At 61.4% G+C, this 27,532-nt stretch overlaps 4 protein-coding genes and 2 long non-coding RNA genes across 15 annotated transcripts in view; 4 read left to right on the top strand and 2 right to left on the bottom strand.

Annotated features, from left to right (window-relative positions):
- Positions 1-526: 526 nt before the first annotated feature.
- ATP5ME (ATP synthase membrane subunit e) lies at positions 527-1,832 on the bottom strand. The gene is made up of 4 exons (XM_090267215.1): positions 1,746-1,832; positions 1,364-1,418; positions 955-1,053; positions 527-600 (listed from the first exon to the last, which is right to left on the bottom strand). The coding sequence occupies exons 1-4, from the start codon at positions 1,779-1,781 to the stop codon at positions 575-577; spliced, it is 216 nt and encodes a 71-aa protein (XP_090123341.1). The 5' UTR covers positions 1,782-1,832; the 3' UTR covers positions 527-574.
- On the top strand, positions 1,689-3,169 carry LOC150020454 (uncharacterized). Its single transcript, XR_016509138.1, has 2 exons — positions 1,689-2,468; positions 2,790-3,169. It is a non-coding gene; the product is annotated as an uncharacterized LOC150020454 (long non-coding RNA).
- A 2,102-nt stretch (positions 3,170-5,271) lies between these two features.
- On the top strand, positions 5,272-7,279 carry MYL5 (myosin light chain 5). The gene is made up of 6 exons (XM_090267217.1): positions 5,272-5,343; position 5,431; positions 5,876-5,980; positions 6,345-6,426; positions 6,787-6,834; positions 7,138-7,279. The coding sequence occupies exons 1-6, from the start codon at positions 5,284-5,286 to the stop codon at positions 7,232-7,234; spliced, it is 393 nt and encodes a 130-aa protein (XP_090123343.1). The 5' UTR covers positions 5,272-5,283; the 3' UTR covers positions 7,235-7,279.
- Positions 5,309-15,115, bottom strand: SLC49A3 (solute carrier family 49 member 3). 4 transcript variants are annotated; one of them, XM_090267210.1, is made up of 10 exons: positions 14,766-15,114; positions 11,692-11,850; positions 11,309-11,522; positions 11,098-11,174; positions 10,025-10,162; positions 9,796-9,912; positions 9,014-9,166; positions 8,629-8,786; positions 8,300-8,409; positions 5,309-7,962 (listed from the first exon to the last, which is right to left on the bottom strand). In XM_090267210.1, exons 1-10 carry the CDS (start codon positions 14,898-14,900, stop codon positions 7,742-7,744), a joined length of 1,482 nt encoding a protein of 493 aa, XP_090123336.1. In that variant the 5' UTR covers positions 14,901-15,114; the 3' UTR covers positions 5,309-7,741. The 4 variants fall into 4 exon arrangements, with proteins under 4 accessions (XP_090123336.1, XP_090123338.1, XP_090123337.1 ...); XM_090267212.1 differs by lacking the exon at positions 9,014-9,166 and having other exon boundaries at positions 14,766-15,115; XM_090267211.1 differs by lacking the exon at positions 10,025-10,162 and having other exon boundaries at positions 14,766-15,115.
- Positions 14,618-16,658, top strand: LOC150020451 (uncharacterized). 2 transcript variants are annotated; one of them, XR_016509137.1, is made up of 3 exons: positions 14,618-14,953; positions 15,263-15,372; positions 15,595-16,658. It is a non-coding gene; the product is annotated as an uncharacterized LOC150020451 (long non-coding RNA). The 2 variants fall into 2 exon arrangements; XR_016509136.1 differs by having other exon boundaries at positions 14,618-15,372.
- Positions 16,659-20,760: 4,102 nt separating this feature from the next.
- The window catches only part of PCGF3 (polycomb group ring finger 3), a 31,085-nt gene continuing 24,313 nt past the window's right edge, over positions 20,761-27,532 (top strand). For 2 of the 6 annotated variants that reach the window (XM_090267204.1, XM_090267206.1), the window contains exon 1: positions 20,761-20,956. The gene's annotated coding sequence lies outside the window, so the exon portion shown is untranslated. Of the gene's footprint in view, positions 20,957-21,024; positions 21,359-27,532 lie in introns of those variants that run through there. The other 4 variants (XM_090267208.1, XM_090267209.1, XM_090267207.1 and 1 more) reach the window with 4 other exon arrangements.

The raw sequence follows: 27,532 nt of genomic DNA, 5'->3' as shown, positions 1-27,532 counted from the left end.
GGAGCATGTCAGTTTCTGACCCACCACACGTGTGGGCTCACCCCAAGCCAGGGCTTTGAAGTGCAGGCACACTGCGCCCCAGGTTCTCTTCCACTGGCACGTGAACTCACCTTACAGTGAACCCAGCTGTCCCCTCACGTGCTGGGGCCGAGCCCCGTGAACAGCTTATGCAGCACCCTGTCCTGGTCCTCAGGCCACATTCTCTCCCTGGGGTCGCGGGGAGGATCCACGAAGCAGGCTGGAGCCACATCTCCACTGTAAGGCATCGGCCCTACCCCCCACTCTGCACTGTGGGCCCCCCGCCCGGCATGTCCAGTGTCTGGGCCAAGTAGCACCACAACACCCAGCTGTGTCTCTGTCACACCCTTTGGGGTTCCTGCCTGGATGCCCCAGAGAAAAGGTGACAGAGTCGCTTTGCTTCCCTCCCCTTCCCCACGTCGGTGTCCGTGGTGGGTGACAATCTTCTGAAACCCGTCCCGTCCCCGCGCCCCCACGCTGAGGACAGGAAAGGAAAACCAGACCGCCACACAACACAGGAAGCTTTATTCGCGCGCGAGCTCGTGGACAGGCAGGCTCACTTCAGGATGCTGTCATCTCGGGCTGAAAGGTGAGACGGAAAACGTGCGTTATCACCCGTTCAAGCGCCTCAGAAGTAACCACGGCTGGAAGGACCGGCCCTCTACGTAAATGCTCCCTGTCTAGGCCAATGGCGCCCCACGAGGCTCTGCGGGGACTGGGCTGGGTGGTCCTTCAGCGCCCGAAGCAGAGGGAGGAGTGTGCGGGGGCTGGTCCCAGGGCCCCTGAGGGAGGCGAGGGCCTCACCAAAGGCAACGTGTCCCCCGCCCCCGACCACCCCCTGGGCCGGGGCTGGATGAATGGGGGTCGCTTGGAGCAATGTTCGTTCCTGGACATCCGGGCGGTGGGCGATTCTGTGCGATTCAGAGACACCAGTACCTTCTGCCAATTCTCTCTCGATCCGTTTGAGTTCATCCTGCTTCTTCTTCTCCTCGGCTGCGATTCTCCTCTCCTCTTCGGCCCGGGGTTTCAGGTAACCTGGTGAGAGAAGGCGGGTGGCAGGGATCTCAGTGAGCGCCACTGAAATGCTGCATAAAGGCGACTCGGTGCTCACGCAGTGTCCCCTCGGGCCCAGCGTGAGCCCCGCGCATACCCGCCTAACTCTCCGTGAGCCCGATGCAGATGCAGGCCCGCTGCTCACCCCGCAGCGGAGGGCGCGGCGGGGCCCCGCTGCCCGGCGCTCAGCTCCGACCCCGCCCCGCACGCACAGGCTGTCAGCGGCCACCCGCACCCCTGCCCCGGTCCCCCACGGCACCGCGGGGCACGAACGAAGCCCGCGGTCACTCACTGTAGCGCTTGGCTCCGTAGGCCACGCCGAGGAACAGGGCGGAGTAGCGGCCGAGCTGCGGGGAGAGGGCGGTCAGAGGCGGCGCTGCGGCCCGGGCCGGGAGTAGCCCGCGGCGCGCGGGATGCGGTGGACGGAAAAGAGTGGTCGCACCGCGGCGTCGGGAGTCCGGGCCCCGGGCCGGGAGGGCCGTGGTCGCACTCGCGGGGTCCCGGGAGCAGAATCGGGGGCGCGGGGAGCGCGGGCGACCGAGTAGGGTGTCGGGGGCGCGGGGCAGGGGTGAGAGATGGGGTCCGGGGCGCGGGTCTCGGGCTCCGGAGGGCCGGACACGCGGGGGCCCACAAGGAGCCGAGCACCGGGTAGCGGCCACAAACCCCTAGTTCACCTTGATGAGCGGAGAAACTTTCACCGGCGGCACCATCTTGTCCGTGACCCTCGCACCGGAAGCACGATCCGCGGCGGAAGAGGACGTCACAAGGCTGCGGAAAGCCGTGCCGCGGGTACCGGGAGGAGCGCACGCACTGTCAGCGACGCGTGGGCGCGGCGTGGCGCCCCTGGCGGCCGGAGGGGGAACGGCGCGCGCCTGCGCGAGTTGCGGTGACATCGCCGAGCGTGCACGAGGTCCGGGGCGCGGGCGCGTTCCCACGGGCGGGGCGAGCACCGCCTGCGTCCCCTGCAGTTTCCGGCCGATGGGGCACGGAGCCAGGCCCGCTCACCACTGGCCCGCACGTTTAAGTTTAAGTCAAGCTTACTAAGTGCGCGGCGTGCGCTCTGCCCTCACAGGGGCTGTTCCATCACCGCCGGGCCGTCGGGAAGGAGATGGGCCACCCGACTGGAGTGTCCCCAGCCCCGATCAGCCCCGAGGACGGCCCGGGAAGGGGTTCTGGGGTCCAGCTCCCAGCCCCCTTGGACAGCGCAGGCTGGTGGCTGTGTCTGGTCCGCGCATGATCGCCGCCCTCCAACAGACCCGGCTCCCTGGGTCTCCCTGGTTCCTGCCCTCAGGACCCTGCAGTCCAAGCTCCAAGGTCTACCTCAACCTGGGCCTCAGGGGCCACTGACCCCAGACCTCCTGCGCAGAAGGAAAGGACGCACGGACACACCCGCGGGGGTAAATCCTCCCTCATGGCCTTGCGCCCTCGGAGTAGCCCCATCTCCTTCACCTCCGGTCAGCGCTGCTGCAGACATGGCCAGCCACTCCAGGTGTACAGAGGGGCTGCCCAGAGACAGCAGTGGTGGCCAGAAAGCCTGCCGCCCTGCCTGCCACGGGCACTTCGTTCCCATGGCCATGGGGCTGGGGGCCTGGCCAGCGGGCTCTCCACCCCAACTTGGGGAGAAGCTCCCTGGGAACCAGGGCTTGGGACTCACTAGGGTCCCCGCTCTGCTGAGGGGAAGCCCACTTCTTACTCTTCACCAAACCCATGTGTTTCAGAAGAGAACTGAACCAAACCTGAAGAGAACAGACCGGCGGGCAGGGGTCCCCTGGCCCTGCGAAGGGGAGGCCTGTGTCCTCACGCACCTGCTCCACTGCCCTGGCTCCAGGCCTCCCGGCTTCGCAACTGGGAAATCACCTGTGCTCTTCCCTGGGTGGAGAGCCCAGACTTGGGGACAAGCCTCCCTGAGCACCCTCTGTGCCCCCCACGGAAGACACAAGTGCTCACTGAGCCCACAAGGTACAAGACAAACTCCCTGAGCCAACAGGCTGCGTGGCCACACACAGCCTGGTGCCCTTGAGGAGCTGGGCAGATGACTGCAGGTGACAAACGTCTTTACCCTTCCCTGAATTTTAAAATAAACCGGACTCCTCAGCAACTCCTGCTTCCAGAATCAGAAATAAGTGCCCGTGGGGCCAAGGTGGGGCCAGAGTGCTGCTGGGGGCCCACATGCTAGCAGCTCCCACTGGGCAGGAGGTGGAGACTGGGGAGGACACAGCAACCCCCCCCCCCCAGAAAGACCCCTGAAGCCAGGGGGCACACACTTTGGCCCACGGTCCTTCCTGGGGTCTTTGGGGGGGGGGGTCCCACCTGGCTCAGGACACCAGGACCGCCCGCTGATTCCCTGCACCTGTCAGGGCCAGCTGTCTGTCAAATCCCGATATCCTTCCGGGACCCAGGCTGCAAGGCTATCTTTAGTGTGGTACTCAGGGCCTGGCTGGCCCCAGGAACCCTCCTGGGGTTCTCTGTCCCTTCTGGCCTCCCCTTCAGGGGCCTGTGATCACAGATCCCACAGGCCCTCCCCTCTGCATATGGCACTCCACACTCCAGCAGCCCCACTGGGGTCCTTCCAGGCCCTCCCGGACTCCACCTGGCCGGGGGCGGTGCAGTCCCTGTTCAACATGCAGCCCAAGCCCAGGTCTCCCACATCGGTCACCTGGTCCTCTAGGCAGCACCCCCAGGTGCCTGCAGGCGGGTCACACTTCCCCAGGTTCCTCAGGGGCCTGTTGTCCCACACCCACTGAGTGTGCCCCTAGTGGCAGGGCCCCTGCTACAGCTGCTGCAGAGCAAAGGCTCGCGTGTGCCTGCAGGGACAGCAACCTGCCCCCCATGGTAGCTGCACAGAACCCACAACGGCCTCCTTTGTGCCTGCACACAAGGGCTGCAGCAGCCGCCCCCCACCCCGGGACTAGCGCATCCAGTCTGACTTTGTGATGACAGGTGCCCACAGGGCCACAGCACAGTGGGAAGGCCAGGCTGAGTGCTGGCTCCAGCTGGCCCATTGGATCCTCCACCCCCTCTGATGTGCCTGCAGTGGGGACAGGAGGATTGGGGGCCTGGGACCTCTCTACCACCAAGGCAGGGAAGTGAGGGTACACAAAATATCCTTGGGGGACACTTGGTGACTGGCCACTAGGTCCACTTACAGGGACCTTGTGCAAGTCTGGGGAAAGCGCCCCTTTTCTGACTCCTGTAGCCCCCAGGTCCTCAGCCCACATGCAGGTGGCCAGGGAGATGTGCAGAATCCAGGACCACAAGGGCCCTGAGTCGGGGCTGGTGGGAGGTGCCTGGGAGGTTGGGGCCCCTGCAGAGCAGGGCAGGATGGGGGCACCTGAGTCACTGCTGGCTGCCAAAGCTCACTCTGCACTTGTCTGGTCCCCTGGGGGTGCCGTGAGCCTGTCCTTGTAGGGAGTGACCGCCAGCCTGCAAACTGTCCTGGGGGACTGGGCAGGGAGGGCACAGATCCCCCACCGGGCAGACCAGTATGGTGAGTGGGCACTGGGCAGGTGGCTAACTGGAGCATGTGCTCATGAACTGAGTTTGTGCACACACGTGTAGGTATATGTGCGCTGGGGGCTGGGGTAGGGGGCCATCCATGCCTGCAGCTGCCCCACTGACAGTCTGGGGCTGGAAGAGGGAGGGTCCGGGCCTTCACTGTAGTGGGATGCCTGGAACAAGCCCCCGCACCTGCTGGCCCCCTGTACAGTCCATTTGTTCCTTAGACACCCAGCTGGCTCCTGGCTGGACGGCAGGCCGAGCAGGGCAAAGTTCACGGTGAGCCCTGGGCACCGTGTGGTCAGCGCCGCCTCGAGGCTCCATGCCCACCAAGCACCTGCAGCCGCCCCAGCCTGGCCCCCAGGACCCAAGTGCCATAGCCCACCTGTCCTCTGCATTAAGCCCCCCAAGACGCCTGTCTGGGGGACCCGCAGCCTCAGTGTTCTCACTGCAGGCCGGCAGGAGGACCAAGAAGGAAGGCGGAGCCCGCTGGGCCCAGGGGGTGTCCTCCAACGTCTTCTCCAACCTCAAGCAGGCCCAGATCCAGGAGTTCAGGAGGTGAGGCCTTGCTCTTGTCCTGAGAGCCCCTGACACGGAAATTCCTGCTCTGGGGGGGTACCCCGGGAACCTTAATGCAGGCGACCAAGAGCCCCCGCGCCAGTGAGAGCAGCACCTGGGCTCACTCATGCTGGGGCCTCGCCCCAGGCCTTCACACCAATGGATCCGAACCGGGACGGCTTCGACAAGGAGGACCTGACGGACACCTATGCCTCCCTGGTAGGCGCCTGGGCAGGGCTCCCACAGCCCCTGCCTCGGCCTGAATGCCGCCCTGCCAGCGCCCAGGCTGTGACCTGGGGCTGGCAGGGTGTCCCCGGGGAGCAGGGGAGGGTCCTGTGCCCAGTGCAGTGAAGCCTGGCAACCTGCCCTGCCCTCCGCTCCCTGCCTGCGACAGGCATTTCCCGGCCCCAGGGGGTCCTGCCCTCAGAGCGGGGAGGACAGGCTGGTCTCCACCTGGGGGAATCCGCACAGACCCGCCTTCCCCCTGCGCCCCCTCGTTCCCAGGTAAACAGGTTGCAGGCCCTCCTGCCCCCCCACTCCTCAGCAGTCCAGCTGCCCAGGGCTCAGGGCTGGGGTTCTGCTGACATGCAGAAGCTGCACCCACACCTGGGCCCAGCATCCCCCCACTGGCTGGTGTCCCTCCCATCTCCCCAACTTTGTCTGGGGTCACCTGGAGAATGATGGAAGTGGGCGGCCCTGTGGGGCAGCTGCCGGGGGGCCTTCCTGCCTGGTGACCCCACGTGTGCAACAGGCAAGACCAACGTCAAGGACGACGAGCTGGACGCCATGCTGAGAGAGGCCTCGGGGCCCGTCAGCTTCACCATGTTCCTCAACATGTTTGGGGAGAAGCTGAATGGTGAGCCCTCCAGCTGTCGGCTGACGTAGCATGTTTATTGAGTAATCCAGGCATTTCACATAAAAATCTAATTTTTCAGAGCTCTTGAAAAGCCTAGGAACTGCTATTCTGGGAGCCACATGTGTGTCCCCTCGCATCTTGGGTGCCCTTCCCCCCAGCCCCACTGGTGGCCTCTGCCCCTCACTCACTGAGCACTCACCCAGCTCAGGGCTTGGGCGGGGCCCTGGGGACCCTGAGCATAGCCTCCCAGGGCAGGAGCTGCAGTGTCCCCAGGTGCTCAGCAACAGGAGGGCCCTTCAGGCCGATGGCACAGAGTGGAGGGAGAACGGGGTGGCTGGAGCAGCCCTGGAGTCTCTATGGGCAGGCAAGGACGCCAAGGAAACCGTCCTAAATGCCTTCAAGATGCTGGACTCCGAAGGCAAAGGCAGTGTCACAAGGACTAGTGAGTGTGGCCGCAGGCTCTGAGGGGCCCCCAGCTCACTCCCTGCCCCAGCTCTCCCAAGATCATGGGCCCCTCCAGATAATGGAGGGTAAACCAATGCTGCCCATATGTCCCAGGTGGTCTGGGGGCTCCCTGGGCTGAGCAGTGGGAAGGGGTATGTCTGCCGGGCACCTGCCACCATGGCCCCCAGTCTCCACCCTGAGCATGTTGGGACAGGCTCCCGGTGCCCGGTGCTCCCTGTCCCCAAGGACGAGCATGGTGAGAACTGCCCTGGGTCGCAGCCGCCTGCCCCGTCACTGTCCAGCTGTCCTGTGCTGACTCTTCCTTCAGAGCAGCCTAACTCTGGGCCTCTCCGTCTCCTCAGCATCAAGCGGCTGCTCACGCCCCAGGCAGACAAGATGACTGTGGAGAAGGTTCAGCCCCTCGGCCCCCACCCCCTCCCTCTCCCATGGCCCCTGGGGCTCCAGAGGTCAGCAGGGGCTGCGCCCCGGCCCAGAGACGCTGTAGCGCTGGTATGGGTGGGACACCCGTGGCTGCGTCCCAGCTGGCCCCTCACTCTGCAGTGACCCCCCCCCCCCCCATCACCACCCAGTGTAGAAACAAGGCCGGAGCCAACTACAGTTCAGGCCTGTAATTCACCCTCGGGCTGCAGCCCCTAAGGAACCCTTTGCTCTTCCAATCCTGCCTGGGCCTGACCTCCGACACCCTGCGCACGGGTCGACCAGATGTTGCAGTTTGCGACCATCGACGCTGTGGGCAACCTGGACTGCAAGGCACTGCGCTATGTGTTCACCCATGCGGAGGAGGAGTAGTGAGGGGGTCCCCACCCTCACCTGGGCTGTGGCCAGTTCAATAAATCTGAACCCACAACCCTGCCTGCAAGTATCTGTAGGGAAGGGGGCATGTCCGCCTGGGGCAGGAGGGCCTGGGGGGACACACACCCATGGGGACCTGCTTCTGCTGCCCCAGCCCAGCCTGACCCCACCTGTCAGCACTCAGACTGGGGGTCTGGTCACTCAGTGATTGAGGCTGAGAGAGGTTCTGGGATGGGCTCCTTCAAGGAAGCCCCCTGGCCCCACAGCTGTGCACTGCAGACACAGACAGCTGGGACCCCCCAGGAGCCCCAGCCCATCCAGCTCCCCACCAGCCACGTCCCCACATCTGCCCCTGCCCCAGCCCTGGCCTGGTATGGCCACTGGGCCGCCCTGCCGTGCCCAGGCTCAGCGGTGGCTGTCACTGCCCAGGTGACTGGAGCCTGCCTCTTCAGCTCCCCCCACACCCCCAGGCTGGCTTCAGTCCCAACAAGTACAGGAGACGCTCTAGGAGTGAGCCGCCCCTGGGCTCCCAGTAGCTTCCAAGCTGGAGCCGTGGGGGTGCCTGGACGCCAGGGCTTCAGGAGGGGTCTGCTGCGGGGGCACATGGTCCTGGACGCCAGGGCTGGTGCTGGCCTCGGCCTGCAGGCGCCGGTACGGGGTGTGGAAGAAGAGCACCAAGCAGCTGCTGAAGAGGACGCTCAGGCCGGCCATCAGCAGCATGGACACTGTGGGACGAGACACAGCCAGCTCTGCCCGAGGCCCAGCCCAGTTGACCCCCAGCACCAGGAGCACAGAGTGACCCCAGGAACACATTCTTTCTCTGGTGGCCATGCTGCCCCACCCCTCTCGTATCTTTTCCTGATCTCATTTCAAAAACGACTCTTGCAGGGTTTAGAGGCTGGGCTTTGTGAGGGTCTCAGGGCTGCTCCCACCATGCTGAGCGGGGGTTCTGCCTGTTGACCTCTTGACTCCCGCCTCCAAGGACAGCAACAGAGCTGGAGGGGCCCCAAGTTCTGCCCCCTTGCCTGCGCTCTCGGGGTTCCTGTGGGCTGGGACACTAACCCGTCCAGTCCAGGGGACCTTGGCCCCCTTGGCAGGTGGAGAAGGCTGGCTCCGCGCGGCGCACAGTCAGGGCGGTCAGCAGCGGCATGAGGAGCGCACCCTCGGCCTGCCTGGACAGCACAGGGCCCTCAGCACAGCCTGACACGGCTCCGCTCACAGCACCCAGTGCTCCGGTCAGCGCGGCCCCCGCGACCGCCCAGGCTGCCCATGGCAGGCACTCAGAACACACCAGCCTTGCCAAAGCAGGCGGGTCCCTGCTGCGAGGCCTGGGATGCATGAGGGCAGGGTTCATGGGGTCCCCAGGGAAGCAGCGAAGGCTGGACACTCACCCCAGCACAAAAACCAGGCCCGCGGCTGCGCCCTCACCCACGGGGAAGGAGCACTCTACCGCCAGCTCCATGGCAATGGGTGCCACCGAGAAGCCGAAGAGCCCGAGCAGTGAGCAGGTGGCAGCCAGTGCGATAGCCTGTCCCCGCAGCTGGGACACCTGGGCCGCAAGGTGCAGAGGAGCAGCTGTCAGACACGCCCCAGCCTTGGACACAGGCCACCGGGCCGTGCGCCAGCACCAGCTGGCTGCGCAGGGTGGGCAGGACTGTGCCCAGGGACCCCCAGCAGACAGGGCCTGCATGTCTCCTCTGGTCGGCTGCCAGCAACCCACCCTGGGAGCACCCCCCCCCCCCCCCGCAGGTGATCTCGGCTGCACGTGACACTCACCAGGGCAAAGGCCACACAGACCACGGAGGTCAGGCAGAAGCCGACCTTGACAGCCTCTGTGAAATGCTTGGTCCGGTCCACGTACAGGCCGAGGCCCAGAGCCCCCAGGATCCCGAACGTGATGAAGAGAGCCCCGCAGAGGCCCGCGAGCTCTTGGGGGGGTGAGCCGGTCAGGCGTCCACCATCGGGGCACTGAGGCGGCATCCGCCTTCGGGGTGCAGGCCCTCACCAGGGGGCACGTGACAGGGCCACTGAGCACGCCGAGGCACAGCAGGACCCCACGGCAGGTTGTGAGGGGTACAGGGGGTGGGGAGCACATACTCCCTGGAGGTGCCTCTTCCCTGGGAACTCAACAACCGCTAAGGGAGGCACCTGGTCACTGCACACCCCACCCCACCCCGTGCCCCTGAGGAGCTGGGAGCGTGCTGGGCTCAAGTGCCACCACCAAGGCACATGCCAGGCAGCAGAGGGCACAGCCAGGTGTGCGTGACCAGACCAAGACCCTTTGCTCTGCGCATCCAGTATCAGAGGAGGACACTGCGCTGGAGCCGCAGGTCAGCCATCCTGGGTGGGGCCCTGGGGCCTGAGCAGGGGCCCCCTCCACACGGCCCCCCGCCCACCATCCGCAGGCCGTGTTTGGCATCTGACACCCTCCACACACGGCATCTCAACAGTTCCCACACCAGGATGTCACCCTGTTCAGGCGTGGACCCCGGGGCTTGGGGAGATCACAGGCACACAGCCTGCGGGTGACGGGCTCCCCAGGCAGGGTGGGCACTCACGTTGGAGTAGCCTTTCGCGCAGAGGACCTGCTCCAGGAGGGCCGAGAAGCTGGTGAAGATGCCAACGCCACCCCCGAAGCACACAGCCAGGACGACGTAGGCCCTGTTCCTCAAGAGCTGCGGGGGGAGGCCGCTCAGCATCTCCCACCGAGCCCAGCCCACCCCTCCCCTTCCTGGCCTCCTCCCGGCCCTTAGACTCTTCCCCAGCCCCAGCCCCCACAAAACCAACCAGCTTCAGCCCGTCCAGGAACTTCTCCGAGGTGGACTGGGCCGCCCCAGCAGAGGGCGGGCTGGGGGGCACGCTCTCCCAGAGGCATGTAGTGGCCAGCAGGCAGGCGAGGCCGGCAGGGATGATGTAGATGCCAAGCTGGGGAGAGGGTGTGCACATAGGCACATGTGTGTGCACGCAGGCACATGTGCATGCAGAAACATGTGTGTGCATGCAGGCACATGTGTGTGTGCGCGCAGGCCCCATGGATGCGTGTGGGCTTGCCGCTCTGGGCTCTGGGGCACCTCCCCCACCACCCCAGGCAGACGTCAGTGAGCCGGGAGCCGGGGTGGGCCTGTTCGCCTCTGCTGCATGGAACCCCAACTTTCAAAGCATCACCCAAGGATAACTCCACAGTAACAGCCTTGGCCCTGCCCTGTTCTGTAGCTCCAGTCACCCATTCAGCTGCCCTCTGGATCCCTGTTCCTGCCTCTGTGAATGTCTCCAATGGTCACCCAGGGCACAGCGGGAAGCCCCTCATCCCTCACGGCACCTCAAACCCTCAGCCCGAGCTGGCCCCACGCCCCCACGCCCCCACGCCCCTACCTGAGCAAAGCTAGGACTCCTCAGGACACTCCGACCACACCCTCACGCCCCGGGAGGTTCTGCCCCAGGCTGCACCACTGTCCCTTTAGAGCACCCCTAGAGCCTTCTTCCTGCCACACCAACCACCACCGCCCGGGACTGGTCCTTCCTCCCACCCTCCCCTGGCTCAGTCCCCACCTCTCAACCTGCACCCACCTCCAGGCCTTTCTCTGCTTGTCCTTCACCCCCCTCTGCCCTCCAACAAACGCCCTTTGCTCCAGCCAGCCTCCCTCTCCCTGCGGCCTTCCCAACCAAGGAAACGGCCTGTCACCGAGGAGGTGCCAGCTCCGCACTCAGAGAAATCCTGCGTGTGGCCAGGGCGCTGCCCCTGTGGCCACAGGGAGGGGCAGGTGCACACTCACACACAGGCGCGGACCCACCACACATGCAGGCACACATCCACACACACCACACAAACACAGGCTTGCGCATGTCACACGCCCCCTCACCATTGTGGGGATGTCATCCTCCTTCTTCACCAGGGCAGGCGACAGCACGTTGGCCACTAGGATACCCAGGGGGTTTGCTGGAGGGACAGAAGGAGCACACGGCAGGTCAGCCATGGCCTCAGGTGGGGCCCTCTGCCCTCCAGGAGCTGGGAGTGTGAGGGGCCTGGACCTGCACTGGGCAGGAGGAGCCGCCGCCCGCCCCTCGACTCACCCATGGTACCGACCATGTTCGCCGTGGCCCGCTGGTGCTCAGGGAACCACAAGGCGGCCAGCTTGGCCGGAGAGAAGATGACCAGGGTCTGGGCCAGTGCACAGAGGCTCTGGCCACCCATTAGGAAGGCAAATGGGTCCTGGATCTTGGAAACTACGTAGGGCATGGTGCGGAGCACACTCCCGGCAAAGTTCAGCCACGCGCACAGAACGGTCTGCAGGGACAAGGTCAGGAGCTCAGCCCGGGCCAGCCTACATGCCCTTCCAGCACACCCCGGGGGCTCCTCCCAGGGGCCCTGGCCTGGGGAGGGCACGACAGCTCTCCAGCCCACGCTGGGGGCCCCGCCCCACCCCACAGCGGCCCGGGCGTGGGGTCTGACTCACCGCCCAGCGCAGCCCAACCGAGTCCAGGACCCAGATGGCCACCAGGCCAGACGGGATGGACACCACAAGGTAGACCAGCGAGAGCCAGTTGACCTGCTCAGTGGACAGGAGGAAGTGCTGGGCGATGGTGTCAGCCACGGGCGCAAAGCTGAGCCACAGCTGTGGGACATACGCTGGCGTCAGCCCAGGGGCTGGCACCATGGGCACTGCCGCCGCCCCGCCGGCCCGCGAGAGAGGAATCATCCCGCAGTCCCGTAATGGCCAGGGTCTTCTCCTGGCCACCCCCGAGGAAGGGTGCCAGCTGGAAGGGGTCGGACAGAGTGCCTGGACTGTGGACGGTGCCGTCCTTGCAGGTTTGGTTTGAGGGTAGACGAGGGCCAACAACCTGGCCAAGCCTGCATGACCATCAGCCCCCAAGGGCTGACCCTCCAAGGAAAAGGCCTGAGCGCTGTCCGCGGGAAGTGGGCCTCTGTGTGTGCTGCATGTGTGGCAGGCGGGCACTGGGCACGGACGGAGCACAGAGGTGGCAGAAGAGTCAGGATTGGGGAGCCGGTGGCCCTAACCCTGGGTGCATGGAGGGGCCAGGCAGAGAGCTCGTTTAGAACGACAGCGCCTGGGGTGGACACCCAGGTGGACAAGGGCAGGAGGCAGGGTAGACCAAGAGCCATGGACAGGAAGAGACCATGGCAGGGTCCAAGGCACACCTCCAGCCTGTCTGCAAACTTGGTCCCAGGCGGAAACACCTGGACTGTGGGGGAGGGGACCTGCCCAAGTCCATACCCCTCCTCCAGGGGAGACTAGGTGTTGGGATGTGAGAGCCTCCCAAAGTCAGAGGCATTTCCCAGCTGCAGGTGCGATCATTTGCTGACCTCTTCACTCAGCAGGCCTCCAGCCAACACTGCATGTGGCTGGGTCAGCCTGGAAGGCTTCCTGGAAGAAGTGAGATGCCATTTGGTCCCTGAAAGGTAGGTGGGACAAGAGGAAAGGAGGGTCTTGCCAAGGCTTACTGCAGGAGGGAGGAGGGAGATGGGCCAGGCACTGACCGGCTGAGTGTGCCACAAGTCCAAGTTCATGATCCGCCAGCTGGGAGAGGCCCCAGGAGCTATGCCCAGGTCACACCCTCTGGAGCAGAAGCAGCAGACCCGGGTTTCCTGACTGAGAGCTCTGACCACAGACCCTCACATGACAGCGAGCTTTGGCAACAGCTGCCTTCTCTTCCTTTTTTTAAGGACAGGGGAGGAGACCGATTTCCCAGGTTCAGAAAGAACGCTCAGGCAGGCCCAGAAGCCTCCCGCCCAACCTGATGCAGCTGAGAGAGCACGTGGTACCTGTCCCAGAGGCGCCCCGCGGAGCAGAGCCTGTCCCTCGCAGGCCAGGCCTCCTCTTGCTCCTCCCCAGAGCGCGTGGCTGGCAGAGCAGAGGCAGGCCCTGCTGCCAGCTGCAGCCTGGCATTACATGACTACATGGCAGCCAAATGCTGCCCAACCAGTGCCTGCAGTCTGTGGGAGGCTGGGGCATTGCAACCGGCAGCACCACAGCCTGACCCACCAGCAGGGGGCCCTGTGAGGGTTAAGGGTGGGAAGGGTGGCGCCCAGCCCCTGAGTCCTCCAGAACAGGTTCCCCAAGAGCGCCACTTTGGCATGTGAGTTATTTTGAGCTGAAGGCAATTGAGTCCCTGAGAGCTCAGGGGACACTTTTACCTCTCCTTTAAAGAACGTAGATGAGGGGCCTGGCCCATCATTAGTTACCACAAAAAAATAACTTTACAGCACCAGCCTGTGAACCAAAGGGTTGCCGGTTCGATTCCCAGTCAGGGCACAGGCCTGGGTTGCAGGCCAGGTCCCAGCTGGGGGCCTGCAAGAGGCAACCACGCGTTGATGTTTCTCTCCCTCTCTTTCTGCCTCCCTTCCCCTCGCTCTAAAAATAACAAATAAATAAAATCTTTAAAAAAAAAGGAAGAACTTTACATCCTATCTCTAGGGCAGAGCAAACTCCTCATTCCTGGACGTCTGCTCTTCTGAGCATCCTGCAATGACCCTCCTCCCTGCTCACACCCCGGGGCAGGCGCCTGACTGCACCTGCAGCCACGAAAGCCTCTGCTCCTTATTTATCTGTCTCTGACTGTCTCAGGTGTGTGAGGGTCCTCCCATAGCTGCCTGTGTAATTCAATGGGGTTATGTTATCGTGTTCATCTGTCTCCTGTCGATTTGATTGCTAGACCAGCTGGAAGAACCTAGAAAGGCAGAAGGAAGATTCTTTCTCCCCACAGACCTTCTCCGCTCAAGTGCATGTAGATGCCAGTTCCAGGCACATGTCGGTGGCCCAGCTGGGGCTGTGAAGGTGGAGAAGGGGTCACTCGCGGAGCCTTCCTATGTGTGGGGGCTGGGGGTGGAGGCACGCAGGCCTCGCAGGTGAGTCTGGGGGAGGAGCAGGCTGAGGGGCTGGGCACAGAACTGGCTGACCCCTTGGCCTCTGCCAGCAGTGGGGACAATTCAAGAACAGGTGAGGGAGTCACTGTGGACCCCAGATGCCGGGCTATGGAGGAAAGAGGCAGGTGAGGAAGGCCTCTTGGGGGACCTCAGAACCGAATCAGAATCCCAAGAGGGCAGAGGGAGCAGAGGAGGGACGCTGCCCTTGGCGGAAGGGTGGGGGCAGGAACCAGGTCGCAAAGGCCTGTCCCACGTGTGCGGTTTCTCAGAGGGAGTGGGGAAGTCTGGAGGATGCCTTCCATCTGTCCACAGTGACTCCTACCCCGTCCTGTCGCAGGAGGGGGTACTTTGGAACTCACCCTAGATTGCGGGACCTGGGCTCAGCCGGCCAGGAGACACCAACCCTTTTCTCCCCGCGCTGCCAGTCAGGGAGGGCTCTTGTCCCCGCGTCCCCGGCCCCGCGGGGCTGCAGGGTTCTCCCCCCCAACCCACCCTTCTGGTCTCCGCAAAATCGAGCCCCGGAGTAGATGCGCGCCCCGGGCACACCGAGGTACCGGAGGGGGCAGGTAGGGACTCCGCGCTGGGTCGCGGCCTCGGCCCCCGCCCCGCCGTAGGAGCCCCCCACCCCAGGATCCCCGCCTGTACCGTGGCGTTGGAGCAGCTCAGCAGACTGACCACCAGCAGGAAGACCCACCGGCGCGCGTAGGTGCGGTAGGACAGCAGGTCGCCCAGTGTCGGGGACGCAGCGGCCCACAGCCGGTCCCCCGCAGACCCTGCCATCGCCCCCCGACAGCCAGCTTCAGGAGCGGCGCGTGGGCGGACCGGCCTCGGAGGTGGGGCCTGGCGCGCGAGGGGCGGGAGCTCCGGATCAGTCCCCGCCCAAGGGACAGGGGTCACAGCTCCGCCAAGTGGGAAAGGGACCCGTGGTGAAGCCAGCCCTGCCCCGTCGGCCAGGGTGGAAGTGTCTGCCACAAAAAAGGGGTAGAGTCCCCACCCCACCCCCACCCCCGCAGGGCCCAAACCCGGTCACGGCCTCAGGGTGGTCCTTGCTGCGGACACGCCCATGTGGGTGGGTGTGACAGAGGGGCCGCATTTCCTGAAAGGGGCGTGGAAAGGGCCCCTTCCGCCGCAATTTCAAGCAGGTCACGGGGAGCAGCCCCGGAGGCCAGCCTGAAAGAGGAGGCTGGGGTCCATTTTCAAAGAGCGCGGAATCGAGGAAGAGGAACTCGGGGCGGAGGCAGAGGTGGCGCTGGTGAGGGCACCAGGTCGGCCAGCGCTGGACCTAGTGGGCAGGAGGCGGGGGAGGGCGGTATTTGTCATCTGCAGATCACAGCTGAGGAAACAGCTCAGGCCGAGAGAGACGCGTCTGTTTATTTCAGGGACCCCGGGGGCTGGCAGGCAGGGAGGGGGGCTGTCAGCTTGTCCCTGGGAGCCGCAATCTCTTCTCCAGCTCCCTCCCCGCCCCCCGATCCAGGCCATCTCTCCCTACCAAGCCAGTGGAACTCCTCCTGAGGTCACCTGTGGTGTCCCTGGGGCTGAAGTAAGTGGACACGGCAGTGCCTTGTCACCACCTGGGACTCCCCTGCTCTGCCCACCGGCAGCCTAGGACTGATGTGGAGCCAGCCCCTGAGCAAGGCCTCAGGGCACTATGGCACCACGGCCGTCCCTGGTGCTTCTGTGCACCAACCAGCAGGTGTGGAAACCAAGGCTGAAGACACAGACCGTTTACCGTTAACTCAAAGAAAATTACATTCTTGTGTATCAAGTTGGCAAGATGTACACAGGACTTGATGCTAAAAATGACACAACAAAAGTCTTAAAAAGGGAGGCACACCATGCTCATGGGTCGGCGGAATGTTCAACAGTCAGACTGGGCGATAGTTTAATGCAATTCCTGACATGAGGGTTTTTGTGGGCACCGACTAGGAGAAAATATCCGCAAACTGCACATCCAGCAAAGGACTAGTACCTTGAAAATATAAAAAGGCCTCAAAACTCAACAGTAAAAAACAAAAGCCAAAAACATACAATTAGCACATGGCCAAGCCTTGGCTGGTGTGGCTCAGGTGGACGGAGTGTCCCATAGACCGAAGGAAGAGTTGCGGGCTCAACATGGTCAGGACACACACCTGGGTTGAGGGTTCGATTCCCTCATTGGGGCACATACAGGCGGCAACCCACGGGTGCTTCTCTCTCATATCGATATTTTGCTCTCTCTGCCCTCTTCTCTCTCTAATAAGCAATGAAGAAATGTCCTTGGGTGAGGATTAAAGAAAAGAAAATGGGCAAAGCATGTAAAGAGATGTGTCACCGAAGAGAACATACAGATGGCGCATAGTGACAAGTGATGGGCACCACTGGCCTCTAGGAAAATGTAAATTAAAAGCGTAGTGAGATGTGGCCACACACCTTTTAGAGTGGCTAAACCACTGGCATCTCATGCTAGCGAGCCTGTGGGTCCCTCGGTCACTCATACGTTGCTGATGAGATTGTAAAATATCACACAGCCCCTGTGGAAAATAAAATCCTTAAAACTCACGTAATGTGAAAGTATATCATTTGGGAATAATGGCTTTTTCTACTTTCAGTGAGACTGTTCCATGTAAATTCTGAACGAGTATCTTCAGCATCAGCATCTGAGCTGTTCATGTTCTGAATCCAGGCCAGGCACCGTCCACAGCAGCCATCCCGAGCCCAGGCCAAGTGCGTCTGGAGGTCTTTCCATGATCTCCACACTAGAAACAACTCTGTCGTGTCTTTCAAATCAGCTCTGAAGGCTTGTTTGAAGTAAGAGTCAGCACACACACTTATGACTGAGTCTGTTTCCATTTCTTTACCTCCTTTTTACTTAACCAAACAGTCCTATCAGCGTCCCAGACTAGCACCCACTGAGGCCTTTTCAGGATAATGTGTCTTCCCCAAACAGTATTTGCTCAAAATGAGGCAACTGAGAGCAGTCGCTTTGCCAAGACTGTGCAAAGGCGGCTCTTCTTTGCTGAGGATGATGCCGGGGAAGGAATCTCACCTTATGGGGTGAGGTGGTGGCACCATCCTGCTTGTTGGTTTTCATATGTGTTTCATCAGCCCCAGGCAAGAGAGTGTCAGCTGTGTGGGGGCAGGTGGCAGGTGCGTCCACTCTGTGTGCCTGGGGCCTGCATAGGGCTGTGGCCGAGAAGTGGGGGTAGGGGCAGGTGACCCTCTGCCTTTCGCCCCTGTGTGCCCCACATGCCTGCCTGGCAGGCTGTCCACGGGTGACCCAGGCCCCCCACGCACATCCTGGACCTGCCTCCACGAGGCTCACCCACCTTCACTCCTGTTAGCTTGGGTCGCTTGCCTCCAGGTCATAGCTGCTGAGGCCAGTGCCCCACCGCCCACGGCAGGAAGCTGAGTAGGCAGGTTAGAATCTGGATGCTCAGGCTCCTCAGAGAGGGCATGTGACGTCCTCCTTCTTCCCACGGAAGGTCAGTCAGGGACCAGCCCACCAAAAGCAGTTGATATGGCCGGCTCTGCTCATGTGGTCTGCACTTCCTGTCACAAGGAAGCCCTTGGGGGCACCCCACTCCTCTGTCTCCCCCAGCATAGTGGGGGAAAGGCCGGCACAGGGGCTCCCATGTACCCCCAAATCACAGTAACAAGTAGCTGGGACCCAGAGTGCAGGTGCCTCCCGCGAGGGACCCCATAGTCCCATTCTGTCTGCACTGCTCAGACCTATTCAGCCTGTGAATGTGGGAAGAGATGGTTTTCTCATGTTTGTGCATGTGTGCGTGTGTGTGTGCGTGTGCATGTACTGTGAGATGGGAGTGGTATGAGGACTATCTGGGGTGCGTGTCTGTGAGAGAGAGCCTGAGGGAGGGGGAGGGAAGGGCATCTGACGTTGTGCGGGTCCTGATGGTCACCTGTTTGCGTCTGTGTCTGGTGTGCTATGTAAGGTTGAGTGTGTTATTGGTGTCAGGGTGTGAGACAGGTCTCTGACTCTTGCGTATGTGTGAGTGAAATGGTTAATTCCTCTGTCAGAATGGGAAAAAGTGGTACCTAATTCTTTGGTGTATAGCATGTGAACCATGTTTGCTGTGTGTGTCTGGTGTTAAATCAGAACCTGTGGAGGGTGGAGATTTCACACGACTGCAGGCCAGGGAAGTAGCCTGCCCTGTCCCTACACAACCACATGTGCGTTCCCAGGACACATGATGCAGGGCCAGAGGCAAATGGCACCTAATTCCCACAGGGACAGCCATGCCTGTGCCTGCTTCCTTCAGCTTGCCCCCAGCATGCGGGGGCACCTGCCTGTGCTGTGTGGCACGTTTCAGAAGAAGAAGCCTGATCTCAGGAGGCTTGCGCACCTGCCTTCTACAGAGAGAAACCTTCTCCTGACTGGATCGTAAGCAAACCTTCTCTGGGGGGCAGAAAGCAGGGGACTTCTGTTTACCCTGGACCGTCTCCCAGACAAGCATTCTCAATGTGGCTATGAGTGGCCTTGCTCTGAGGACCAGGACGCGCAGACACAGAAGAATGAGACATCCACAAATGGCTGCTTCCCAAGAGCATCTACTTTTTAAGGTAATTTTGAGGTGGGTATCCTTTTTTTTTTTTTTTTTGGCGTGTCAATTTGTCGTGACTAACCTTCTAGCGTAGTGCTCTGAGGTAGAAAGTATCATGTGTATGGCATGAGTGTCTAATCTAATTGTAAAGTGCGAGGATGTCTAACTTTGTTCTCCATATGGTTTAAATTAGCATCTCATTTTTCTGTCTATTGTGTGGCCTGATATCTATCCATTTGTATGTGTGTGCTGTAAGTTGAAGATATAATATTTTGTGTATGGTATGAAATAGATACCTCATTTTTGGTATGTATGGTGGGAGAGGGTACATAACCTTTCATTTTTGTGTATTTAGATAAACATCTGTTTTCTGTATGGTGTCAGATATTTATGTATATGTGTGTGTATTTATGGTGTGAGTTGGTTATCTAATTTTACATTTTTCCCATAGGGAAAAGTGCAACACTTTTGATTTTTATTATTGCTAAATATTTTGTACTTTCTTTGTAACAAAAGCTTTATCGAGATATAATTCTCATGTCATACAACTCACCCATTAAATGTGTACAAGTCAATAGATTTTAGTATATTCACAAATATGTGAGCCCATAACTATGATCAATTCCGAAACATTTCATCACCCTTAAAAGAAACCTTGTGCCCAGTAGCCGTAACCCCCCACCTCCGCTGTCCAGCTCCTGGCAAGCCCTACTCTGCTCTCTGTCTCAGTGGATTTGTGATTCTGGACCTTTCATGTAAAAAGATTCATAATGTGTGGTCTTTGGGGACCGTTTTCTTTCCTGAGCTTAATGTTTTCAAGGTTCATCCATATATTAGCACTTCCTTTCCTTTTGGGCCACACAATACTCCATTTTATGGGTAGACCACGTGTTATTTATCCACTTCTCAGCTGACACAGGAGTTGTTTCCATCGCAGGCCTACTGTAGATTCTGCTACTGTAAACACGGTGTCCTGATTCTTGGGTGGACATGTGTCTCTTCTTACACCAGTACCACGCTGTCGCCGTTACTGTGGCTTGGTAGTCATTTCTAAAGTCAGGAAATAGAAGTCCTGCAACTTTGTTATTCTTTTTCAAGATTTTCTTGTCTATTTCTTGAATTTCCACACGAATTTTAGGATCAGCAGTTTCTTCAGAGAAACCAACTGGGCTTTAATACGGTTTGTGTTGAATCTGTAGATCAAATCGGGGAATATTAATATCTTAACAAAATTGTCTGCAACCCATGGAGGTGCGTATCTTTCCATTTATTTAGATCTTTGATTTTATTCAGCAGTGTTGGTAGTTTTCAGAATCTGAGTGTTGCACTCCTTTGCCACAGATATTTGCAGGACTGGCTGCCTCTGCGCGCGCCCCTTCGGGTCCCATCCGCCCTACTGCACTAGCTGCCTCCCCACCCAGCTGTTTCCCTCTGTTATTGTCCCCTCCACAGTGTGGCCCTCACCAGGGCATAGATGTCCGGGGCACTGCTTATGGCTCCAGGGCGGGGCCTGCGCAAAGGTGGATCCAAGGACGAGTCGTGGGTTCGGCCCTGCTGGCCAATGTCCAGGAGCCCGGAGGCAGGGCTCCTGTCTGTCCACAGGACCCCTGACCAGTGCACCGACGGTGCTCGGTGGTAGTTCTCACGAAGGACAAGAATGCAAGAAAGACACCCCCTCTGCCAGAGGAAACCCCGGTCCAGTAGCAGCAGCGGACAGCACCAGCTGCCTGCAAGGTGCGGTCCCGCAGGCCCGGTGGAGGCGGGGCGAGGCATCCGTCTGGCCCCGCCTCCACAAAGCCCCGCCTCACTGGCCTCCACCAGGCCCTCAAGACTCCGCCTCCGCCTGGCCCCGCCCCCATGTGGCCCCGCCTCCAACTTCACCTCCTCGACCTCTTGTGGGTCACGCGCCCAACGGAGTCCTTCCGCAGAGCCCCGCCCCATGCTCCCTCTGACGGTGTCCCTGCCCTGGAACCCGCCTCTAGCACCCTCCCCTCTCCCGGAGCCTCCGAGCCCTGGCTGAATGCGCCTGCGCCCTATGACCCCGCCCCTGCCCCGCCCCCGATAGGCCCCGCCCCTGCCCGACTGCAGGGTGGGAGCCAGTCGGTGCAATGCGCATGCTCCAAGCGCGGCGCCCCCGACTCGGCGCTCGGCTCCTTTCGGGCATTTCCGCCTCTTTGTTTTAAACTCCGGACGGGTTTTTTTCTCTGGCTCTTGGGGGGGACCCGGAGGGAGCGGCACCCCCTCCCATCCCGTCGCTGCCCCCGCGTGCGCCCCGCTCGTCCGCAGTCGAGACAGCAGGTCAGTGAGTCCGCGCCCCGCCCGGCCCGCGGCACCAGCTGCTCAGGCCGCGGCCTCGGCCCGTATCCGGGCCCGGGAGTCTCCGAGACCCGGCCCGTGCCCTGCGCCCTAGTCGGCCCAGCTCGAGGAGCCAGACCCCGACGCGAAGGCCCCCGGGAGCCGGACCCCACTACCGGTCACCGGGAAGGGACCGGGAGTGCTGGAGCCCGGGACGGGCCACCGGGAAGGCCGACCCCGGCACCCAGCAGGCAGGGACTAGCAAGCGCTGGACTCCGAGACGGGTCACTGAGAAGCGTCCGGCCGTGGGACGGGGCATCGAGGACTGTCCGAGACCACTGCGGGTCACCAAGGAGGGTTGGGACCCGAAGACTAATCAGGCCCGGAGACCCGTCACAGCGGAGGGTCAGACCCCGGGACCGGGCAGGATCCAGGCAGGGCCAAGGCTCTGGGAGGGGTCAGCCGGGCGGTCTGGAGCCTGGGGCAGGCTATGGAAAGGTCAGGACTCAGGGATACACCCGCTAGGAAGCACTGGGACCCTAGACACGAGAGGGCCGGGGTTCCGGAACAGTCCCTGTGAGCCCTTCCTGGACCTGGGGAGGCTGGGGCCCTGGGACAGTCGGAGGAGTCAGGGCTTGTGCCCTGCGACAGCATCAGGGGTGAGCAGGGCCCCAGACAGGTCCCTTACGAGGGTCTGGACATGTTGGGCAGGACCCTGCTAAGAGCTGGACTTGGAGACAGGTCTCCAGGGAGGAAGGACTCCTGGCAAGTCACCAAGAAGCACCCAGGCCTCAGGAGTGTTGGGACCCAAGCTCGGCCCCCCAGATTGTGGCCCCGGGACAGGACCCAGGGGTGCCCCGAACCTCCAGCCCACTCAACTGGACCCCAGTCCTGCGAAGGCTCCAGGGCACTGGGGGTCCCGGCCACCTGGGCCCTGCAGTGCACACTCCCCTCCCATGAGGCCCCTGAGCACCAAGGCCAGCCCCACAGACCTGACCTTCAGCCGACGCTGCCTGGCTGGGCATGCAGGCAGATGTGAGGCCGGGTTGGGGCCCATCCCCCTGCCTCTGGGGGTTCAAGGGAGGCTCCCAGGAAGACAAGCACTGTGCCCCCTCCCTGCACTCAAAAAATTGTCCCCCATTCTCCCAGCCCCTGCTCCCGGGCTGCAGGCCTTGCCTTGGCCTGTGGCCAGTGTCAGGCACCTCCCGTTACTCCCTCCCTCCCATCCCCAGGTTGTGTGGGTGCACCCTACACCCTGAGTCTGGAGGGGCTGTCAGAGCCCAGGAGGTGCCAGGAGTGTGGGCTTCAGGGCATGTTTGGGGGGCAGTGGGCCCAGGGCAGGAAAGTCAGCGGACCTGGGCACCTTCTCCCCTCCAGGAAGAGGACCCTGGGCTGGGGTGTTGCTTCTTGGCCCTTAGCTCAGACTTCCATCTGGAGCTTGTCTGCATGCCCTCGGATCTGGCGGTGGGCTGAAAAGGTCAGGTGGAAAAGGCGGCTGCGCTTCGCCTCGGGAAGGCTTCCGAGGGTGTCCAGTGAGGTGAGGAGGGGAGGCCCAGCCCACGGCCAGGCCTGGCGCAAGGTCAGCGGGCAGCGCCTGTGGCCGGTGAGTGTGATCAGACGCAGGAGGGCAGGACACTTTTAGGAAGATCACTGGCTTGCCCTGGGCTCGCAGTCCACCCAGCCTCGGGCAGCAGGGTGAGGAGCCTGCCTGCCCCAAGCGGCTGGGCTCCCAGGGCGACACCTGCACCACCCAGTTCAGTGTTCCACTTGGCCCCGGTGTCAGGGGGCTGCTCGGGAGAAAGCGCCTTAGAGGTTTGGTTTCCCGTGTCCCAGGACCACATCTGGCCGGGGGAGTCCCGAGGAGGCCCAGTGAGAGGCTTTCGTTTGCCCCTGGGACCACCCAGCTCACTCAGTGCTCGCCTCTCGTTTTTTTAAGCATACACTTCCCTTTTTTTTAAACTTGCAAAACTTGAAAAGACTTGCAAAGCTGGGCATTCGGTTTGGTCAGGCTCTTTATTATCTGACTTTTGGATTTTTAAAGGTGTGGTCATGCTGGGCGCTTCTACTGCTGTCAGCAAATTATCCCAAACGTAGCACCTTAGAAAAAACAGTTGTTGCCTCACCTCTGTGGGTTGGGGTCCCGCACCCTCTGCTGGGGCTCCTTGCTCGGGCGCTCGGGCTGTGGCTGGGATGCTGGCGGGGGCTCCTGGGGGCCAGTGCCTTTCCATGCGGCTCTCCATCCAGCCGCTCAGGAGAAAGTGAGCAAGAAGGGGCCAGTTCTCAAGGCCTCTTCTTGGCACTGACACTCGCCCCTTTTGCCGTGTTGTGTCTGTGAGAGCCCAAGGCCAGGCCTGCACGGATGGCACGGAGGCACTGCACCAGCGAGTGTGGCGGGTCCCTGGGGCGCCCGTGCAGCCTGGCACGTGCCAGGTGTCAGCTGACGCAGGGCCTGCACCTGAGGAGGGCCTGGAGGTCGGTGGACAGGATTGTAGGCAGGGAGAGCGTCTCCTGAGTTGCACGGGTCCCTCTGCCACCACTGCGAGGACTAAGGCTATGGGGGTGCTCAGCGCTCACAGGAGGAGAGATGGCCAGTTACAGAGGGGTCGGGTTTTTAGGAGCTGCTCTGTAGCAAAGCCCATCCCCCTGGCAGGTAAATCGTAGGTGAGTGTCGCTGGAGTCGAGTTCTGTGATCGCTTGCTGTTCCCAGAGCACCCAGATGTTCCTGCCAGCTGTAAGCTGACCTTCGTAAGGAGTTTTGTAAGATGTGAGGTCCTCAGACGTTTTGGGTATCTGACCCTTGTAAGGAAGCGACGCTCCCAGAGTCTGTGTCCAGGGGTCACGGGCCCAGTGCTGAGGGGCTCCCCTGCCTTGCGCCGTGTCGTGGGCTGCGCTGGGAGCACAGGGCTGTGGGCGCCCCCCAGGGTCCACGTAGAGCGTGTGTGAAGGCGCCCCCTCCTGCCACCTGCTTCCCGGATCCGCGAGCGGGAGGAACGAATGTTCGGGTGGTTGGATTTAGATCATAAAGCAGGGTTTGTTGGGTCTGTTCTTTTACTCTTCACTCTGTTAAGTGGCAGGATTTGTTATTTCCTTTGCAGCTTTACTTGGTCAATGGTCAGAATTGAATTTAAAGTTCGAAATGTTATTTTCTTTTACTGTTGGGGTGTGTTGAGGTTTGGGAGCAGTTTCTTTTTCCCTTTCTGGTATTTGCTGTTCTTGTTGCAAAAATGCTACACAACCATTGTGCTTCAAAAAAATGGAGCTGCTATCTTCAGTTCTACAAGTTGATGGCTGATCATGCAGTTTTGAAAGGTGAGACCTTTGAAGATACCAAGGCTCTCCCCTGATGGGTCATGTTTCTGCCTCCAGAACTGAACTGCACGGAGGACAAGGTGACCAAGGTGACGAACACCTGACAGGTGGCGAGAGGGTTCAGGTGTGCGCCGTGCCTGAGGTGCCTTTTCGGAGTGGTCTGTTGAGTTTCGCAGACCTTTCATTCATAAGATCTAAGACTCGCTGGAAAACAGAGCTCTTACAAACCAACTGTTAGGTTGAGTGGTTTTTTTGAAGAGAACTTCTAGTATATAGGTGAATTTAGAGAGTGGAGATTAAGTGGATTTTTTTTTGCAAGTACATCGGTACTTATAGGACTTTGCTACATTAACAGCAGATTCCAGATGCTTAGCAAGAAGAATGCAAAGGTAGGAGCTGTCAGAAGGCGCCCTGAAGCCCCCGCTGACGGGCTGTGGTAGGTGCTTAACAAAGAGTAACCGAAAGCTGCCGTTGGCGGGCGCCTCTCTTGCCCTGGTCCCCCCAACCCCTGCCAGTGGGGAGGCGGGCACGGCCACAGCAGAGAAGGGTTAGCCTTTCCTGTTCTTCTGCTTCAAGGGCTGCCATCTTACTTTCCTACCCGTGTTTTATTTGGGAACAACAGTGGAGAGCCATGCAGTGAGCACCTCCGACCTCCCCCAGACCCGGCGCTTGTTGGCTTTGCCCCGTTGGCTTCGGGTCTTTCTTAACACAGCTGTTGCTGTTGAGTCGGGCAGGTGACCTGCACGTCCGGAGACCCCTCGGTCCAGGACGGGGTGGGCTCCACACGGCTGCTGGATCCTTCCCGCGCCGGGGAGGTGGGCAGTTTTTCTCATGCTCGGATCTCCTGCCCGGGTGTCTCAGGACCGTCCTCTGCGGCGACGCTGCCTTCCCCAGACGCAGGCAGGCTGCAGCATGACACCAGGGTCCCGCCCGTCCCGTCTTTTCCTGGCGGTTCCCACGTCCCCACACGGCATTGCCTTTGCAGACTGCCTGTCTGGATGGTAGTCCCCGCCGCGCCATCACGCTTGAGCCTCACTTGGGTCAGTGCTGTGGCCACACCTGTCAGGCCCGGTGTCTGGGGCCCTGTGCCGGGGAGCCGAGAGCCTCGGTCCTGGCATGACGCTGTGTCCACCGTGGGGCGAACCCGTGGTGTCCACGGGCCACCTCCCTGTTTCCTCCAGGCGCCTGGGCGAGGCCCGCCTCAGTGGGCATTGGTGATGGTTTAGTGGATAGAAAGTGTTTGAAATTGTTCATGGAAATACAACCTTTGCTATCAAATAAAGTAACTGCCTTTCCTGCCGCAGAGACGGGCCAAGGAGAGGTAGGTCAGTCTCCCCCGCCTGGTGAGGGACAGCAGGGACCAGAGGAGGTGTCCCGGTCAGCTCACTGCCTGACACAATGTCACGACGCCCAAGATCGGGGTGCTGGCCGGTCTGGTTCCTGGCAAGAGCCTGCCTTTCACTGGGTGCTCACAGTGCACTAAGCCCCCATGGGCCCCCACCTCCATGAAACTAAATCTAATCACCCCAGAGGCCCCTTATTTGGGGGCACGGTGTCACCCATGCCAGGGGCTCCAGCTTCTGCCACTCGTTTAGAAACCTGTCTCTATCTCTAGAATTGGGAGGGTCGCTGCCTCATGACAGCTTCTCCGGTGTTGGTGGCCGCTCTGTGTTTTACGTGCTTGGGACACTGGCTCTTCTGCTATAACTCCCGTTTTTCTAGATACCAATTATATTCCTTTTCTACGGCTGCATAACAGCCTGCCACCAACTTAAAAGGACACCCGCATGGTCATCACAGTCCTGGCCTGGGCCCCGGGCTGCGTCTGTTTCCGCCAGGCCGTGGCGCTTCCTGGCTGTGGCTGTGGACATGGTCTGCTGCTGTCTGCACGGCCCACAGGACTCACCCCTCGGACCCACCTCTGCGTCACAAGGCCGTGCAGTGTGCTTGGGTCAGGCCACCAGAGACTCGCCCTGTTTTAAGGTCAGCTGATCTGGGACCTTAACCGTCTCTTCAGAAGCCCCTTTGCCACAGGTGCTGGGTAATGTGGGTGAGGACTTGTGGACACCAGGGTCCAGTCTAGGGGCCACCTCCAAATCCTGTCGCCTGGCCTGCCCCTCTCCCCTCTGAGGAGCCCCTGGGTCACTTGGTCAGGGTACCCCGTGAGGTGCACCTCCCGGGCCCTGCAAACCTAGGGAGATTGGTGCCTGTCCCCACCCGGCACAGCAGGGCAGGCGTGGGACGGCAGGTGCCACCATTCAGTTTCCAAGGGAGACGTCAGGGTAGCAGGGGGTCCCAGGTCCAGCACAGTTCCGAGCTCGGGGTGACCCGCTGGCTCTCAGGTTTGCCCTCTGGGCTTCTGGTTCCGCCCTGAGCTGGCCTTGTTCATGAAGGGGCATGTGCCCGTAGCCGGTGCCCAGCTGGGAGGATCTGGGGGTCCGACAGCTCTTCGCTTGTTTCTCCTGCTTTGCCAGAGGCTGGCTGCGGGCCTGAGGTCATTGGATTATGTCAGCATTGTTTGTGTTCAGCTGAATTCCAACCTCGCGTACCCTTTCCTCCTACACACCTGACAGGACTCTGTCCTGTTCCAAATTCGCAAGGATCGTGTCTGGGCCTGGGCCCTCTCTGTCCCTGCACTCCCCCCGCCCCCACCAGGGAGACCGGAACAGGTCCCCTTGGAAAGCTGGGGCTGTGTGGCTGCAGGGCTCGTGGGGAGCGGCGGGCGCCTGGCAGAGGCAGACAGGCTGCCCAGCACCGTCAAGGTCAGGGCCCCTTGGGGGAGGCCAGGGTGGGTGGGTCAGGGATGGCAGGTCTAGGGCATCTGTGTGCCACGCCAGCCGTTGGAGGGGCGTGGGGAGGGGTTTGGGCAGCAGGGGCCTTGCAGGCGACATCCCGGCGGGGAGCGTCCCTGTTGGGCAGCCCCAGCGCTGCCACAGGCGGGGCTGCTGTGTGTCCTCGGCCGAGCACACAGTGGCAGGAGAGACGTGTGGGGCCAGGTCTGCGGGAACCAGGCCTCCCGGGGGCTGTGGACACCGTGCCCTAGCGGCTGGCAGCACCGTGGAGGCCGGCGCCGCATGCGTTGCCGAGGAAAGCTGCCCGGTGGTTCCCATGTGTGGGCGCAGCCAGCCACTGCCCGCGTTCGGGACACCTGGGGAACTGTCACCAGCCAGGATCCCAGGGCCCAACTTGCTGCCTTCTCGAAGCACAGGGAGGGTGGGACTCAGTGCCCATCACGGCCGCGCCGCAGGACCTTCGCCCGCACTGGTGCCG

The sequence above is a fragment of the Furipterus horrens genome, unplaced genomic scaffold, assembly GCF_987537825.1.
Source record: "Furipterus horrens unplaced genomic scaffold, mFurHor1.1.pri manual_scaffold_2, whole genome shotgun sequence".
Classification (NCBI taxonomy): Eukaryota; Metazoa; Chordata; class Mammalia; order Chiroptera; family Furipteridae; genus Furipterus; species Furipterus horrens.
The sequence above is the reverse complement of the archived record's forward strand: the minus strand, read 5'-3'. Positions and strand labels throughout refer to the sequence as shown.